Here is a 17,217-nt window from a genome sequence, read left to right as displayed (position 1 = left end):
ATACTGGGAACGCATGAATAACTAAGAGCTCTCTTTCTATTCCTGCCGTTAAACGTCTAAAAGTGCATATCGATATCGAGGGCTCCGTGGCCACCTCGATTCCTTGAGAGCGGGACGTGTCCCATATATTGCGTGCCCTCCGCCAGATTGGAACGTACGATCGAGATACGTGCAGCCGCTATGATGTCCATGGTGCTGAAAGATTGATGTTGCAAAGTTGGACGATCCATAAATATCAAGTTCGCTAAAACTTCGCAGTCCTGTTATTAACGTTGCGTCGCACATCTAGCATTAAGATACTTAAGATTGATAAAGATGATATATAAAACATTTATCTGTTAAAGAGAACTCGATATAATTCAATGAAGAAATGTCTTATATTATTTTTGCAGCAATTACCTAAACAATGTTTCTATAATTGGATATTGCGCTCCGTTCAACAGATTAATCTGAGTTGATTGCAGATTTTTCCTTTCAAATGCCTTCTTCTCCTTGAAAATTTAAATCTTCGTAACTTATTCGTTCTTCTCTTTGTACCTCTCAACTCCATGTACCTCTCAATATTCCAAATATCAGAGTTCACGCTCTTTAAAGAGTGTAAGGATAAGATAAGAATAAAAGTATAAGAAGCAACATCAGCGCGTTATTCAAGGTTGCTAAAAAAACTTTAACGTATTCTAAAATTATTATTCATACGACGATCTTATTCTATATCTAGTTTATTCTGAAATACGTGCACACCTACACACATACACGCGCGCGCAATCCTAAAGTGTTGAGTTGGAAAATTCAAACGCAAAACTTATTGTCTTAAGAATTAGTACAAAGTTTCGATTTTGCTAAAAAAGTCCGCATAGATTTTCTTGTCAACCCAATAGTTGTTATATTCTACTCAAGTGTAAAACGCTTAAGCTCACCTTACCTGCTTTTACGCGGTCTCCTAAGACGCCATTGCAAAATCGCCGCTTTCCAGCGTTGTCTTCGAACTAGATAAGCCGACTTTACTTTAGATCGAGTTCGAAGAGGCAACAAGTTCCAGTGGCACCTTGAAAACTATCTTGCGAGTCGTCGTAACTGCAAAACTACATACTTGCTCTGGTACTATAAAAACTTACGTCGCGATCTGGAGTGCACGTGGAATAAGAACTGCCGTCGAAACTCGTCGTTTTTATACACCGTTTATTTTTAACATTTACAATCAACATCTCTTTTTTTTCGTTTGTCAATTATACACGTATAATGTCATAATATACAGTAACGCTTCTGCAATACATATACATGAATATACTCTCCCGGACGAGGCAGGGACACGGGGAAGGGGGATGGGCTGAATTTCTTTTGGGATCTGCTTTATACATGATTAATAAATACTCTATTCTTAGGTAGTCACCCCGTGCGTTTGTTTGGGGACGCGTAACATCAGGTGTATGCCGCATTTTGGTCTCCAAGCGGAAAAGTAATCGACGATTCGCTGGGTTGGAGATCGTCCTCGTTCTTAGCTTTTATTGAGCCGCGCGTGCTCGCATTTACCTATGTCTCGTTTCTTCTTCTTGCTTGCTTTTATTATCGTACAGGATATTGGCTGCTGAGTCGCGCGATTCCATTTCGCGGCGAAACGACGTCGCTCCGTGGGCAAGAACAAAGCCCAGAAGTGCGCGAGTTCTTTCAAGATTAATCCAATTCTTTTGCTAATACGTTAAGAATATAAGAAAAAGTTTTCGTATTTTATTTTATTTTACGAGCACCTGGATGATAAATTAGGTATTCATGCATTTATCATGTAACAAAAAACGTTTTATTAGCATAATTACACATAATTGTTAGATTTTTATATCGGGGAGAAAGGAAATGCTCAAGAAAACGTTTCACGTCCCTACGCCTTGTCTCCGCGACTTGAATCTTGAGAATCGCCAACTTTAAGTAATCTAGAATATAAATTGATGCGACGTTAACGGATTTTCAAGACTCGACTCGCGACCGCAACGAACCAAGTACTTGCGCACTTACGGATCAAGGGGAGGACATTCGCGGCTGATAAGGGCGCGCGAGTGACCTCTCTCGCCCCGTTTTCAAAGAGCGACGAACACGTTCGCCTCTCAAAGGATGCATAATATATTAATATATTGTATATACATATGTGTCTCATATATATAGAATTAGCTTATATTACGCGCCATCTCATCTCCGCGCCTTAGACTAATCACCTAATATACAATAGAGCACACTTTATGATATGTATAGGTTTCTCGTTGCGTCGTTGATTACAACGTTACGTTGATTGATATGTAAATGATATGTGGCCGTCTTACGGGATAGTCCCGTAAGCTACAAATATCTACTTAGTTTCTATCGCGTTCTCAACACGCGACACCTCCTCCCTCAAATGCATACAAAAGAAGCGGTGGGAACTGCCTAACGCTCGACTGTTAATCAATCTCATTTGTCGAAGCACAATTATCAAACAGTCAAGTATAATAAATGCGACAACGCATCCCGAAATAATGCCCGTTTGGATAAGATCGATGTGCGAATGAATCTATGCTTGGTAATTAGTAAAATCTACTTCCTTCCTCATTTATATCATTACAATAATCTAATGAGCGTAGAAAGAAATGCTGAAAGACGAATGCAAAGGCAATATGGAGATCGAGAGAGGCGCGAGGATGCAAGAACTCAAGATATCAAGGAACCGAGGACTCACATCCCGCCGGTCGTTGAAGAATTCTCATCGACAGCGTAAGAATCTAAGAGTGCAAGGCCTGAAGATTCCATGTGGGTTCGAGCGTTCAAAGCTATCATCTAATAATTGGATATTCGAGAGCCCGTTCAAGGTCCTTATCCCATCGACATTTAGAATGAACTTTCAAGTTTCAAGTTTCTGTAATCCGGAACATCGAGCTTCGAGAACATTCAATGTGGACTTCGATTGATCGAGAGACTTTTATTCGAAAAACTTGTCTCGGAAAAGCCGCGAGAGTGTACATACAAAAATAAATGATCCACGGTACTTTCGTTTGTGACACTTTCCCGGCGTTCCCATGCAGTGCGAGAAGCCAGCGGTCTTCGCACGCGGTTCATCGCACCGTGATTAGCTTCGACAGAAATATAATAAGGGTAATGATGGCGCGCGCGCGTTGTCCACGAGCGTCTCGAATTAACTAACCGGCCCGCTCGTCATCGTCTCTAATATCCGAGTGAAAGTTCGCCGAGCTTAATGATGGATGAACGCGGGCGGAAATGCACGAAGAGAGACGCGGGCGAGCTCTTCGGCAAGCGCGTTGCAGCGCGTCTCTTCGCGCGAGAGCATCCTCCTCCGCTCCGTCCGCGTCCTCCGTCGCCCGCGTAATTTCACCTGGAGCCTCGGAGCTCAGCGAGCGGGTAACACGTAGGCGCGCGAAACCGGAAACGGCCAATGACTTCCGGCCAATCGCGAAAGATCCGGAAGGATCCAGGCGCGGTCGGGAGAACGCCTCGATTCCGTTGCGTAACGGAAGAGAGGCTCGCAGACGAGCGCGATCGCGAAAACAAAGAGAGCCTTCCGAATTCGGTTCACTTCGGAAAATTGAATTGTCAATTATTTTCACTGCTGACTAGATCTCGGCAAGTGCGTGAAAAAGAGATATTACATATCCGTAATATCTTTTAATTTAAAATGTTTTTTCCTAAAATTGATAATACATATAAATATAAAGTAAATAAAATTATTAACATTTTAGATAATTTAGAATAGGTTTGTTTATAGAGTTAACAAAGAGGAAACTTTTACCGTATACGCGGATTACTGCGTCGTTAAAATTTAAAAAGCCCCTTAGTTCGTAACATTTGGATTATAAATATGTTCTTCTTTCTTTTTAATATTAAATTATGTAAGAGTTTCGCCCAACGTTATAATTGATAGCATTGATATTAAAATTCTCTGATATTTTAAACATATAAGAATTCTCTATATACTTTTATATCTACTACATATCTATAAAAGTAGATGCATGAATTAACACATTTTACACATTTAAGAATTTAACACGGAAGCAAATCTGACCATGAATCCATGAATAAATTAACAAATGAGCAGAAATTTCTGACCATGAATCCATGAATGAATTAACAAATAAGCGGAAATTTCTGACCATCGGTCGTTATTCACTCAGCAATGTGAATGGAAATTACGATTTTACAAACAATAACTCTTCAACGAACGAAAAATGCTTTAACTTAATCGCGTTGCATGCGTGGGAATTACAAAGTCAGACGCTTGTCACAATTCATCTCGGGTGAATAGGAACTAAGTACAAAATCGTTCTACAATTTATGAAATTATCTAAAGTATCTCATTCCGTCACCGCGGCAACGTCGCGTCGAGATTCGGGAAACGAGTTCTCGTGAGTGCGTTCGCCGAAATTCTGCAAAAGAAAAGTCCAAAAGAAAAGTGCCAGGACGCCGGCGAATGGCGGCAGATGGCAAAATCACGCGAAAACTGTCGAAATTTGAATTTGAGGTCCAACTCAAACAATCGCGCGTAATAATCTTCAAAAATATGTCTTTCTTCTTTAATCTTATAACTTAACATTGCTTTTTTTATCTTAGCGCATTACGTTTATTTTAATACTCTCCGATTGCGTATCAAAGTCTCATGAAAATTATTAAGTTTTAGGTCTCGAAAGACGAGAACTTCACCGTCCGCCACTGACGCCGACGTCGATTCTCAAAGTGCGGCGTTTTCATGATCCATTTTGGCGGCAAATAATGATACAATACATGAGCAATATATAATGAGCGTAATATTATGTATTTTCCTAGGCGTTTATGCGTATTGCGTAGCTTCCTCACGGGGGGGATCGGCGCTATATTTTATTTTATATATATATATATATGCATGTATGTGTGTGAACGACGCGTAACAAACAGATCCCCAAAAAATTAACAATGACGGCGATAACTCGTACCTGCGATATTAACACCTATGGATTTAGTCTTCTGGTGTATGTATATAACGTATATTCGTAGGTATAATAATTTATATATAGAGAGAGACAGAGTGATCTAAGCTTTTTTTCCTCGTAATTCCCTAAGTCACTCATCTCTCTTTCTCTCGTTTCTTTTACTGCACTTTTACTGCTCATGATTATATCATACATTTTTATATATATACTATATGATAAACACAACGGACCAGCGCTACGAACGATCTGCCTGGTTAACGCTCTGCGACTCACGTTTCACACTCGAACGATGTGACGAGCGTTATCGTGTCTAAAAAACATCTAAACTAGGAATATGTAAATTTTCTGCAAATATGCAAGTATTATCTTCCTGCAAATAATTTGTTATGTTAATCAACATGCTAATTGATGTGGTTGTTCTCTCGCACTTTTTACATCAATATCTTATCAAGAGAACATTATAAAAAATATATTCAGATTTCTCCGTTTAGATTCTGTAAAAGAAACTCTGACGTATAATTGTTCAAGATGAAAGGCTAATCATGATAAAACGGGACGTCGCACGTGAGTCGCAAAGAAGCTAAATTTCTCTACGGCTAAACACGAGCGACCATCATCATCATCATCATCATCCTCCGGTGCCACTCGATTCTACACACGTCGCATTTATACACGTGTTTCTAAATGCTAATACGTGTAAATGGATATGTTTCGCATACGTGTACGTGTTAGTGTGTGCGTACCTCGTGTGTTCTTGTACGTTCGACTGGATGAAACGAGGGAAGAACGACGATCGATCGCAAGTACAAAAGCTTCGTTTTACCTCTTCTCCTGACACCGACACGGACACCCGACATTACGACGCACGGCAACTAATTATAGCACAAACTAATTGCACAGCGATAAAGGAGGATGGATGGGGTCTTTCTTTCGTCTTGAAGGAGTGACCGATTGATATGCATATTTATCGTCAGTCAATATATCAATATAATTATATAATTTTGAGAACAATATAATTTATCATTATTATTTGATTATTAATAGAAATATTAGAGAGTCAATATCTTTTACTATTGCATTCTTTCATAACATTCTTGATATCTAGATTGACGATGAATATAAATCATTCATGTGCCTCCTTCTATATTCCTCATGCGCCCTTGATGCTAAATATAACAGTCTGATTCTTCCACACGTCCTCTTTTCTTCAATCTCTTTATTTTATTCATTTTTATATATGTTTATATACTTTATATATGTCTTTATATTATTCGTCCAAATTTTAAATTAGACGGAGATTGTTGTATTTAGCATGAAACGCGGAGCAACGATTCGAAGGATGTTTCGGAGGCATCGCGTACCCTTTCCGTCTATCTAATTTCACAATTTCGAAACACGTGCATTGTTGTGAAGCTCCGAGTTTCGATCCCGCTGGGGTAACGCTTTTGACATTAAACGAGAATCAAAGTTGCATTATCCGAAAAGGTCAGGGATTGCAGTAGACCACGTAGACCTCAGCGACGACAAATCTCCTTTGTCGTTGCAGCGACTGATGTATGCAAAGTCAAGAGAGAATACGCGATACGCCTACGATATTCCGCGCATAATCCCGCATGAACGCTAACACGTTGGCCGCTCGATCTAATTAATTTTTAACGAAGAAGCCGCCGCCGATCGATCGTGCGGGAACCCCTCGACGGGAACCCCCACGATCACCGTCGATTTTCTCAGATCAGGCAGATCGTTCGCACTTCGTACGCCCTCAAGCAGCTTCGTTAAACTCTAAATATATATATATATATATAATATCTCTTCTCTTGTATGTATTATATGTATATATATATGTATATATATACCTATCATATATACCTATCATATATACTTCTCCAAAAAGAAAACAAGGAGATCACTAGGCCTAATTGGCGGTGCGGGATAGGGACGCCCGGCCCGAATACGCCTGAAGCTCCGACTTCCGGTTTGAAAACACTACGCTTATCCCCTTGTTACCGCTCGCGCCTGCTTCCCGGCTATCTTTATATTTCTCTCTCTCTCTTATTTTTCTCTTATCTTTTCTTCATTTTGTCATTGTCTATCACTTCTCCCATGTGAACAGAAACACGACGGGAGCACGAACGCGAGCGGACGCGGGCAGGTACTGATCGTTACACGGGCACCAGCAGCGTGCAACATACACACACGTATACAGGCACATACACACGTACACAGATACACCCGCGCACGCACGCACGCACATACACACGTACACACGCACACAAGTACGAAAGAAACTTCGTTTCGGACTTACCGCAGGCCACCGCATTGTTGGCTCGTCTTGGAGCTTCGTGGTCGTAGAGCGGGTAGGAAAAAGAAAAGCGTACCGGAAATACACTGAGGAGGATTTACGCAACGAGCCGGGAAAGTCGGAAAGTCGGTTAACACTAGAACGAACCCCCGAGATAGATAATTTGCTGCGCCACTGATAATTTCGATCATCTACGGTAATCGCGGTAATTATCCTCGTAATTCTCGGGGACGCGTGTCACTAGAGAAAGCAATGCTAGAGCTAGAGATACGCGATAATGGGCGCCGCGTCGATAGCGATTACGCTCGAGATGTGGAAACGATGCGGAAAAGCAAGTACATTGGACGTTCTAGTATTAACTGTCGTCCAGCAAGATTTCAGAATAGCGCTCAACAAATGACCTCAGTAAGCAAAAATTCTATTAACAGTAAAATATATATCTGTCAGTTATATATGAACAACACAATTAATAACGTGACAATCAAATGTCAGTAAAATTAACGCGCCAATAAAATCTTTCAACAAATACGTAAAACGTATGCAGAACAATCGTTGATCGCGTTCATCGGGAACTCGCGGCACCGGAAGTCTCTCTTTCGAAAGAGAGAAAAAGAACAGCGAACAGCGATTTTAATCGAAAAGATCTCGCTGAGGAAAGCTGACCGGAAACGGGGTTCCTCCGACGAAAGAAACCTGAATGTCTCACTGAACGAAACGTCCGGAAAGATAACGACGGAAACCAGGAAGAAGAAGATCGACGAGGGGGTCACAGGAGAGAAGGAACGAAAGAGAGGGGCCCACACCGCCGCACTTATTGTTGGTCACAGCATGCGATCACGGAACCGGGAATTAGAACGCGGTGCTGGATTGCGGTTGTCGGGTCGCACCGCCGGGCACGTGGGGTACCATGTGCCCTCCGGTGCCACCGACGCCGCCGCCACCGCCGCCACTGCTGACGACGCCGTCTGGAGCACCCCCGATCATCGTGCATCCCGGCTCCATGTCGTAGTCCGGCTCGAGTGCAGGGTTCACTCGGCCGTTGGATTCGTCCTTACTGCCGTACAGTCTGCCGACGCCGGCGGCCAGGACGGCCATCTGCTCGCCTTCGGCCGGGTCCGGGCCGACCCGCTCGACGTCCTCCGGGATGTTCACCACGCACCTGAAGACGTCGTAGCCCGGCGCGAGCCGTCCGTTCAGGAAGGCGTATTGCGTGCCGTACGACACGCCGACCAAAGTCACCAGCGACATCAGCATCGCCATCGTCCTGAACGGGAACATCTGTGTCGCGGTCTCCGCATTATAGCCTGGGAAGTGGATCAGCGCGGGCAGGCCCAGCATCGGCTCACCACCGCTGATCCGCACCAGGAAGGCGATTATGTACGCTGATAGGCTGCCGTAGGTGTTGCAGTAGTCCTTGAAGTGCACCACCATCAGCAGCTGCGGGAACAGGATCACGTAGACGAGGTCTGAGCACATCGACCAGAGGCCGTAGATCGAAGGTATCGTGAGGGCCATCACGGTGCTCAGCACGCCGACCACGCCAATCCCCGCTCGCATCACCCAGATGATCTCCATCTCCGACGCCTACACATGAGATGCGAGAATCGCACACCTACGTAGGTCAGTATCGTCGTCGGGGGTGGACGAAGATAAGAGAACAAACTCACGAAATTCGTATACGGATAATTCATCAGAAAATACGAAGAAAAGAATAAAATTAAAAGAATAAAAGTAATAATACTTTTCATGAATAATTAACGTATTGTTGCACGACCAATATTAAAAAAGTATCAAGAAATTGACGAATTTAACAAACAATGAGAACAGTAGAGTTGCCTAGAAAATCAATTTTTATCGTGACGTTCATCTTGATGCAAGAGTTTTACAAAGAGCTTGTTACACAAAGACTTCCCCCTTCCCCAATTGCATATGAAGAGAGTAGAGAGATATGCTTCGACACGCTCAACTCTCTCGAGTCGAGAGACTTCGCCGCGCGCATAAATGCACGGAGGAGAACGCAGCGAGAGACAAGAGCAGCTAATGAACAAGGAAGAATGCGCATAATGAACTCACCCGCTGACGGAAGATCAATTTGTAAATGTTTCTAGCAAACATCGAACTAGCAGAGAGGATGCTGCTGTCCGCAGAAGACATCACGGCCGCCGATACCGCTCCCAACCCGAAGAAGGAGACGAAGTCCGGCGTCAGATGTTGCAAGACCAGCGGCAAAATCATGCTGGTCTCTTGCTCCGTGAAGGGATAGGGACCGGTGTATCCCGTCTCGTTCCAAGCTGCAACACAGAAATGGCGTTTCTGCAAAGACTCACGAAAACCCTTCCTTCAATTCGCGCTTTTGCATCGAATATTAAAACATAATTTTCCTGCTAATGAAAGCATGATTGCGTGATAAATTAATTGTATCGCTTGACATATTAATATCTATCAAGTTACGTTATGCAAGCATTAAGTAATTATGCTTCACTGCTCCGTCGTGTTAGATAAATATATACATGACGTAATTAAAACTATATCTATCCTCTACGCAACAGAGCGTTCATCCGTTAATCCACTTTCTATCCCCGTGCCGCATATCATCTATCGTGCCACGTATTGTCATTCTTTCTTCAGTACCACACCCATGATCGTGATGCGGAGCTCAATGTTTCTTCCTCTTTCTCTCGTCGCTCTCGTGTCTCCACGCACGTGTCCGAGATCATTTCGCAATGATCGCATGCTGTACACACGCCGTATGCACATTAGAGTTAATACAGTTAGAATAACACGTACAGCACTTTCTAAAGCTTGCTTCCGTCGCTTCAATTTATCACCGCGATATCACTGCTCGCGTCTATTCGCGTTTCTTTGTTCAGTCCTCACGTCCGTAATCGCGTAATTCGATTTCTCGTTCTCTCACTTGCTCTCTCTTCTTGCCGTCCGCATGTTCGGGATCCTCCCGCGACATACCGACGCAGGATGTCGAATTAGTTCCGGCGACGTGATCGCACGTTTGCGTTACAGCGGCCGCGTCACATTACGACCCTCGCCCTTGTGAGGCTACGCCACATGGCGGGGTCCCACGCTATTGTACACGCCGCGGGGCACCGAGGCACCCCTCGATTGCCCGCGCCCTTCGCGACCATCCCCTTGGCTCGCCGCCGTGGTGCCGCTTGTAAATACCAGCAGTTCTCTCTTTGTCGCGCCACCAAATGTCAAGTAGCCTTCGAGCGCGAGGAGAAGCGTGGGACGACGGGCAACCGACGGGTTCTAATTCGATCCTGTCGTACGGGGGGTGAAGGAGACTCACAGAAGGGGCGCGTTACTGCACCCTCGAGCGAGACGGAGACGATCTCGGGGGTGGAGCGGACGCAACGCGAAAGAGACTCGTTTTATTATTAATGTACACGAATTGGACCCTTTCCCATTGCAAGAACAAGTCCTCGAGGCACTTTCTTTGAGAGAAAGCGAAAAGCGCTGTCTCTTACGCAGAACTAACTTCGCGCGTTTTATGATTCTCCAAAAAATTTATGTACGTATTCTATTCGAATATGTTGTACATTTAATTTTAATATTGTACAATAATTTTAATATTTTAATATAATAATGTATTTATGCGTGAATGAATATAAAATTACTTGAACGTTTTAAGTTGCTTTTAAATTTAAAGATATGAAGAAATATGAAGAATAAAATTTAGATATCTTCAATGGAGAAAAGTATAACGTAAAGCTGTTATTTAGTTTATAATGAATGAACGGGTTTCCGCTTTGATTGATTAATCTATAATTAAATTTGCAGTACTCACGTGTTGCCTTGGCGATTGCACCAATCAGAACGGGAGGAATAGCCATGAGGATGCAACCCATAGCGGCAACGTAACTCAATATCTGTGCCCTGCCCGCGGTTTTCGAGGAGAGGACGCGTTGGAAGTACACTTGCCAAGGTATGCCGCCGAATACCAAAAGTAAACCGTAATCCAAATAAAACCAGTACTCGTCGGGACTCACTTTGCCGATCCAGTCAACGTCCATGGAACTGAGAGACTCCACCTTCGGATTGGCCCAAGCGAACGGAATACACATCCACTATAGACAAAATCATCATGTTGCCTTTTATAAATGCGTTGCACATACAAGAGTATAATATCAATTTACATCAATATTCTCGGTAATTTTAATCAGTTGATACTGTGAGAAGACTTTCTGAATGTCAGCTGATGCAAATTATTCTTTCCACCATCTATCAACCACCAAAAGAGAACCATCTCGGTTTATCTTTGAAAGTGATTATCTTTCAAAGGTCTCTGATTTTATCGCGATTAATCACAGTTAATGGACGACGGTCTCATTCTGGAGGGACGAGTTTGCATTGAAAACGACGAAGGAAAGTTGTACAAAGCTTAAAACGGAGGCATCGTGAATGCGAAGTGAGAGTACCAGCTAATTAATAAAACGCAATTTGTATTACAGCAAAACGTACCTGGATGTATTCTTATATACATCAATGTATTATATGTTAAATAAAAAATATCTAGAATTATATATATTGATAATTTCTTTTAGTAATGAACATAATTACATATTACAAGAAAATTATAAATTTATATCTGATTTCTCTCTTTCTTTCTCATTAGAAAATATAAATTTGACAAGCATACAAATTTTACACGTTTTTTCCCTTACACAAATTTTTTAACGCCAATGAAGTAACTTGTGATTTGCCAGAAATATCTAACAAGATAGGATCTCTTTGAACAGTGGAGTTTTAAAGTGGAGTTTCCTTTGTAACGGAAGCCTCACTGATAGAGTTTCACACAAATAGTCTCACACGATAACGTTCTTCCGGGAAGTGGGTCACTACCTATATATCACCGAGTATAAATTTGGTAATACAAACGCTCGCAGTAGCGGGGCTGCGATATCGATTACCATCATATTGTACCAGAGATTCGTCCAACCGTACAGGATCGCTTCAGCGGTGCAACGTAATGTAACTTTATTTTTTCACTCTATTTTCCAAGTTCAAACGAATAGATTGTACTTCAACGAAAACAAATTCGATAAAAAGAAATTTTACTTATGAACTGAAGACAATCCTTATTACAATTGCGAGCACGCGAATCCGAACTTACCAGACCGATAAATATGCAAAAGAGCTGAATGACGTCAGTGTAAGCGACGGAGTAGAGACCGCCGAAGAGGGTGTAGAAAACCGCGATGCAGGCACTCAGGATGACAGAAGTGCCTTGATCCATGTCGATGATGACCGCCAGCGTGGCGCCGAGGGCCGCGAGGATGCCCGCCGCCCAGAAGACCTCACCGCACAGAGCAGGCAAAAAGAGGAGGCCACCCATGCGCTCCCCGAACGCGTCTTGAAGTGGATCCAACATCGTAACGTACCCCTGCTGTCGCATCTTGTTCGCGAAGAATATACCACCTGTGACAGAGAAATCGAAGCGAAAATAGACCATTAATATGTATCTATTTATATCACGATGATCGAAAGTGAAAATAATTTCATTAAACGTATGGAGTGATTCATAACTCACACAGACACTAAAAAATGAATAAACTATATAATTCTTAGAGAGATGAAAAGTCTTTGTTTTTCTAGAGAATTTACCTCGTTAGATAAGAGTTAAAATTGTCGAATGTACATAGGCATGTGCATAGGGGTGCTCGGAAAATTCACGACTCCTTTACTGGATATTTTAGCAGCGTTTAGACGCAAAACTTTATATTAATTAAATTCTTAATGCAGAGTTTTGTGTTTCAAGATGGCTAAGGAAGTTCACGTGGACTTTCTATTCAATCCAACATATTTGCATCTTAATTGAAAATATCTTAATAGATTAATTATTCTACTTGAACCGGAAAAAACTGCTAAATTAAATAAAGAAGCGGGGGTGTTCAATGTCAATCTATAATTTGGAAAAGATTTCGAAGTTCAAGTTTCAAGAAACAAATGTCCAACAATTTCTTCTCGTAACATTGCTGGATCATTCATGGACATATGAATAGCTTCTCAGCGCGAAGCTATACCTTCAATGGACGACTTATAGCGACGTTTATTCTTTGTCGAGAGGTCGTTCGGTCGCGCGCGAGACATTGGTAACAAAGTTATTGCCTTTGTATACGCGGGTGCCGATAGCGAGCACTCTGCCGGCTGTCTATTATATTACAGGAATTCTATTGTCGGCCGTTCTAGCGTCTACGTTTGATCATAAGAAGCTAGCCTAACATGGTCTAGCGAATGCCGCACCATCGACCGGCGATCGATTGAGTAGCATCTTTTCTTCACCGGTCTTTGCTGCCGCGGACGCACGATTACGAAGTTCGCTATCCGCCCGGCTGATTAAGACTGAACTTACACAAGTCGCTTGAAGAAAAAAAGTTTCGACCAATTTGTCATCCTGCACATTCGTGCGTCTTCCGCCGCCGATGCGCGTTATTAATATTTCCTGCTAGACCGATTTTGGCGAATAACTTTCAAAACGAACAATAAATTGCTGAAGGATGTCGAGGATTGTAATTTAAAAAAAAAAGATCTACGATGCCTTTCACCAGTTTGAAATTATTCACGCGATGCGAATCTTTATAAAAACATTTTTCGGATTTTTATTGCTAATTATTAAGAATTTGTATCATTAAAGAAAAATGTAATATTATAAAATTAATGATAAAAAAATGATTATTGAAGAAATAAGAAATAAAATTGAAAAAATAAAAAGCAACGCAATGTAGTTGAGGACTTACCGAAGACCAGACTCAGGGCGTATCCAAAGGGCGCCTGGCACCAGATCAGGCCCCTCGTATAGATCGCCTCGGCGGTGCCGTTGATGTAACCGCCACCGACCCAGGTCGCCGTCATTGTGAATATTCCGACGAAGAGGCCTATCGAGCGGCCAGCCAGCATGACTTCTTCTTCGGAGTCGTTTCCCGCCTCCTTCTTCCTGGCCGCCCATATTCCTACGCCCAGGATCAGCAGGTAGAACAGAACGATCGAGATCACCCCAGCGATGTTGATCATCTTCGAGGAGTAAAGGTCCACCGGCGCGAATTCGAGCTGACGGAGACGTAGGTCCGAGAAGTTCGGCGGTCGATCCGCTTTCGGATCGTCCGGATATCTGAATGCAATTTTGAAGAAATTCTCTATTGTACTTTGAATTTTATTCTTACTGGATAATTCAGAAAAATATTGCAATTTTTAAACTCTCAGCTACGATACTTGAGAAATAATGGTGATATAACATTACCTATTATCTACTAGAGTGCATGATAAACAGGTAAAGAAAAACGATATATAGAGAGGGAGAGAAAGAGAGAGTAAATAGATAAGAATAAATAAGAAGCGGTAAAAGCGCTCGATCGATATTACGAGTCAGAAAAAAGATTAATGAGTGTCCTTCGGTAATTATTAATAAAATATACCCTTTAATCATAAAACGCATCCTGTTAACAGCAATCCATCGTCTTAATTAAACTTCGCGAACTTTACAAGAATTGATCTTGCGAGCGTGACATTTTTTCTCCCCAAGATGCGACATTTTCTTAGCTGTGTATGCCAGTGTGCTTAAAGTATAGAAAAAATTATTCTAGCACGCAGATTCTTCGTCCGCTGCGGTCGACGGTGCTAATGTCACCGTGGAGATGCAAAAACTTCGATGTGGGTTTTACAAAGAACTTATCAATTTCGCGTAGAGTGTATTAAAGTCTTCCGCTTGATTAACGCCGTAGCCGTCACGCTCGCGCCCAACAAGTGCAGTTAAGCGCAAATATTATGCTCTACCCGAGGGGCACTTAAATCGCCCGACCGAGCTCACCCTCTGATCCTATTAGGCGCGGTTTACCCGAGTCGCGTCGCATGCAGCCCAGCTCAAAAAAAAAGTGTAGCTTCGACTAATACAAATATGAATCGCGCGCTTAGGACAAAAAAAACTGCAATTCTCTTATCTTGAGGAAAAATATAATTTGGACACAGAATCATAACGTGTTGCATAAATTATTAATTGTAAGTGCATCAAATTTGAATCTACTCAAGTTCCCTTTCTAGCTGAGAGTTATTTTTCACGGGGCACATGATCTTTTTTTCTTTCATATCAGATGATGATAGCGACCAAAATAATAATGGTCGAAAAGAAGAACTTGTTCTTCTGCATTTTCGAAGCTACCAAAATCGTTTCACACAGATTAAAGAATAAGAATTTTATATTGCAAGAAAATGAAGCTATATGCCCCGGCCGCGGGAGGGACCGGGGACGCGTGGCTGTATGAAAGGGGATGCGACATGTACCTCTGAAATCCCCGCGAGGTACAATCACGCAACAGCGGGGGGCAACCTCACACGGGCACCGGCGGCATGGCCTGATGACGATGCTTCCAGACGACCGACGACGACGTTGGATTGGGGTTTGGGGGACAGCAGTCGCCCCACCGGAGCGAGGTCTTCTGGGAGGGGCTATTCCTTGTCCTAAACGCGAGGCCGCCCATGGGCGCTGATGGCCATCGATTTTCACCCAACTCACTGAGCCTGCTGCTTCCCTGCCTGCCTGGTTTCTTCGTTCCCACCTCCCCTCGTTGCCTGCCTCCTGCGCCCACGGCACCGGGACCGATCGCGGGGATCAGCACGGTTCTTCACCTGGAAGAATCAAGACTACGTGCCGTCAGGGTACTCGACGCGAAGCAACGACCAATTACCGAGGGGGATTACCGAGCACGAGGATTTAAGACGAACAGATTTATTCAATATTTTGAACACTATTCTTTACTTCAGATTGAATTTTAATGAAACAGTAATACTAAATTGATTAAAAGGAAAGTTGTTATTATCGTTATTTTCTGATCAAACAAGTTTTTAATTTTTCAATTGACAATATCCATATTGGATTTATCATAATCTTATCTAATCTGTGATGATACATTTAAAGCTCATAAATAATATACGAGTATTTCCTAATTCTAGAAAGAGGTGAACAATCGGAGAGGCAAGGATTAAAATTGATTGACACTGATTGCTTTCCGAATTTATAATACTTGTCACTTTTCTCTGTATTGAGTTATATGACAGAAAAAATTTTTAAATTTAAAAAATACTCTTTTTAACATAATTTTTAAAACTTTTAACATAAATACGATATTTTTAAAATTGATTGCGATAATACTGTGACAAAAAGCAAAATGTATTTTGAGCATCTATCACTGCAATAAATTGTGCAACAATCAAATAAAACACGAATGATACAAAGGAGAAACTTTAACATTTCCTTCCACTGAATTTCGCTTCAGAGTAACGATCGAAATTCTTTTGCTCAGAATCACTAATCACAAAAAGATACTATAAATGACGACTACTTACAAGTGACTGCTTTTTGTTTCCTATAAACTTTTCCGATTCAGCAACCCGCAACGACCATGACTACTTCATTGTACGTGGGACCAGTTACCAGCGCGGTCGATGCGGCGACGACTATGGGGTACCAGCGGCCGAATCGGAGGATCACCGGCGACGAAGACGGATATAATCAGTTTCGCGTACAAGCGGAGAAAGTGCAGTCACCGGTCCCGGAAGGGGGTGAGCGACGGACCGCGGGACGAGCCGGGACCGGAGTGTCAGACGGACCGGCGTGTCGTCGTCGTCCTCGTTGTCGTCCTTGTCCACGTCCTCGTCGTTGCGGTCGTGATCGTCGCCGTCGCCGTCGCCGTCGTCGTCGTCGTCGTCGTCGTCGTCGTCGGAACGACGCTGCCGGAACGTGCCGTCGTCCCGTACAGTCGCGGAGGCCACCACGTACTGAGGCAGTCGACCGTCCGCCGTCCCGCGAGGACCAACGACGACGACGACGACGACGACGACGACGGAGGGAGGGCACCGGCGCGATATTGATTCCATCCCCGTGACGTCACAGCGCGGCGTCGCGCGGGGGTGCGCAGCAACCCCGGCGTCGGCTCCTCTCTCTCTCTCTTTCGCTCCCTTCCGCGCGTC

The 17,217-nt window shown here is 43.0% G+C and overlaps 2 protein-coding genes across 2 annotated transcripts; both read right to left on the bottom strand.

Annotated features, from left to right (window-relative positions):
• Positions 1-1,162: 1,162 nt before the first annotated feature.
• Positions 1,163-16,722, bottom strand: LOC105279746 (high-affinity choline transporter 1). Its single transcript, XM_011339728.3, has 7 exons — positions 16,594-16,722; positions 15,532-15,891; positions 13,995-14,365; positions 12,371-12,675; positions 11,045-11,324; positions 9,316-9,533; positions 1,163-8,826 (listed from the first exon to the last, which is right to left on the bottom strand). The coding sequence occupies exons 3-7, from the start codon at positions 14,266-14,268 to the stop codon at positions 8,092-8,094; spliced, it is 1,812 nt and encodes a 603-aa protein (XP_011338030.1). The 5' UTR covers positions 14,269-14,365; positions 15,532-15,891; positions 16,594-16,722; the 3' UTR covers positions 1,163-8,091.
• On the bottom strand, positions 16,627-17,139 carry LOC113562334 (trigger factor-like). The gene has a single exon (XM_026971562.1). The coding sequence runs from the start codon at positions 17,122-17,124 to the stop codon at positions 16,735-16,737; it is 390 nt and encodes a 129-aa protein (XP_026827363.1). The 5' UTR covers positions 17,125-17,139; the 3' UTR covers positions 16,627-16,734.
• Between the last annotated feature and the right edge of the window lie 78 nt (positions 17,140-17,217).

The sequence above is a fragment of the Ooceraea biroi genome, chromosome 7 (assembly GCF_003672135.1).
Source record: "Ooceraea biroi isolate clonal line C1 chromosome 7, Obir_v5.4, whole genome shotgun sequence".
NCBI lineage: Eukaryota > Metazoa > Arthropoda > Insecta > Hymenoptera > Formicidae > Ooceraea > Ooceraea biroi.
This window is presented reverse-complemented; position numbering and strand designations above follow the sequence as displayed.

What these genes read in the sequence shown, in the direction of transcription:
- LOC105279746 (XM_011339728.3), bottom strand. Translation starts at nt 14,268, where the DNA reads ATGATCAACATCGCTGGGGTGATCTCGATCGTTCTGTTCTACCTGCTG. An exon ending in TTTGCATATTTATCGGTCTG is followed by an intron (nt 11,325 to 12,370) that starts GTAAGTTCGGAT and finishes TTTTGTCTATAG; the next exon opens with TGGATGTGTATTCCGTTCGC. An exon ending in AATTGATCTTCCGTCAGCGG is followed by an intron (nt 8,827 to 9,315) that starts GTGAGTTCATTA and finishes TCTCATGTGTAG; the next exon opens with GCGTCGGAGATGGAGATCAT.
- LOC113562334 (XM_026971562.1), bottom strand. Translation starts at nt 17,124, where the DNA reads ATGGAATCAATATCGCGCCGGTGCCCTCCCTCCGTCGTCGTCGTCGTC.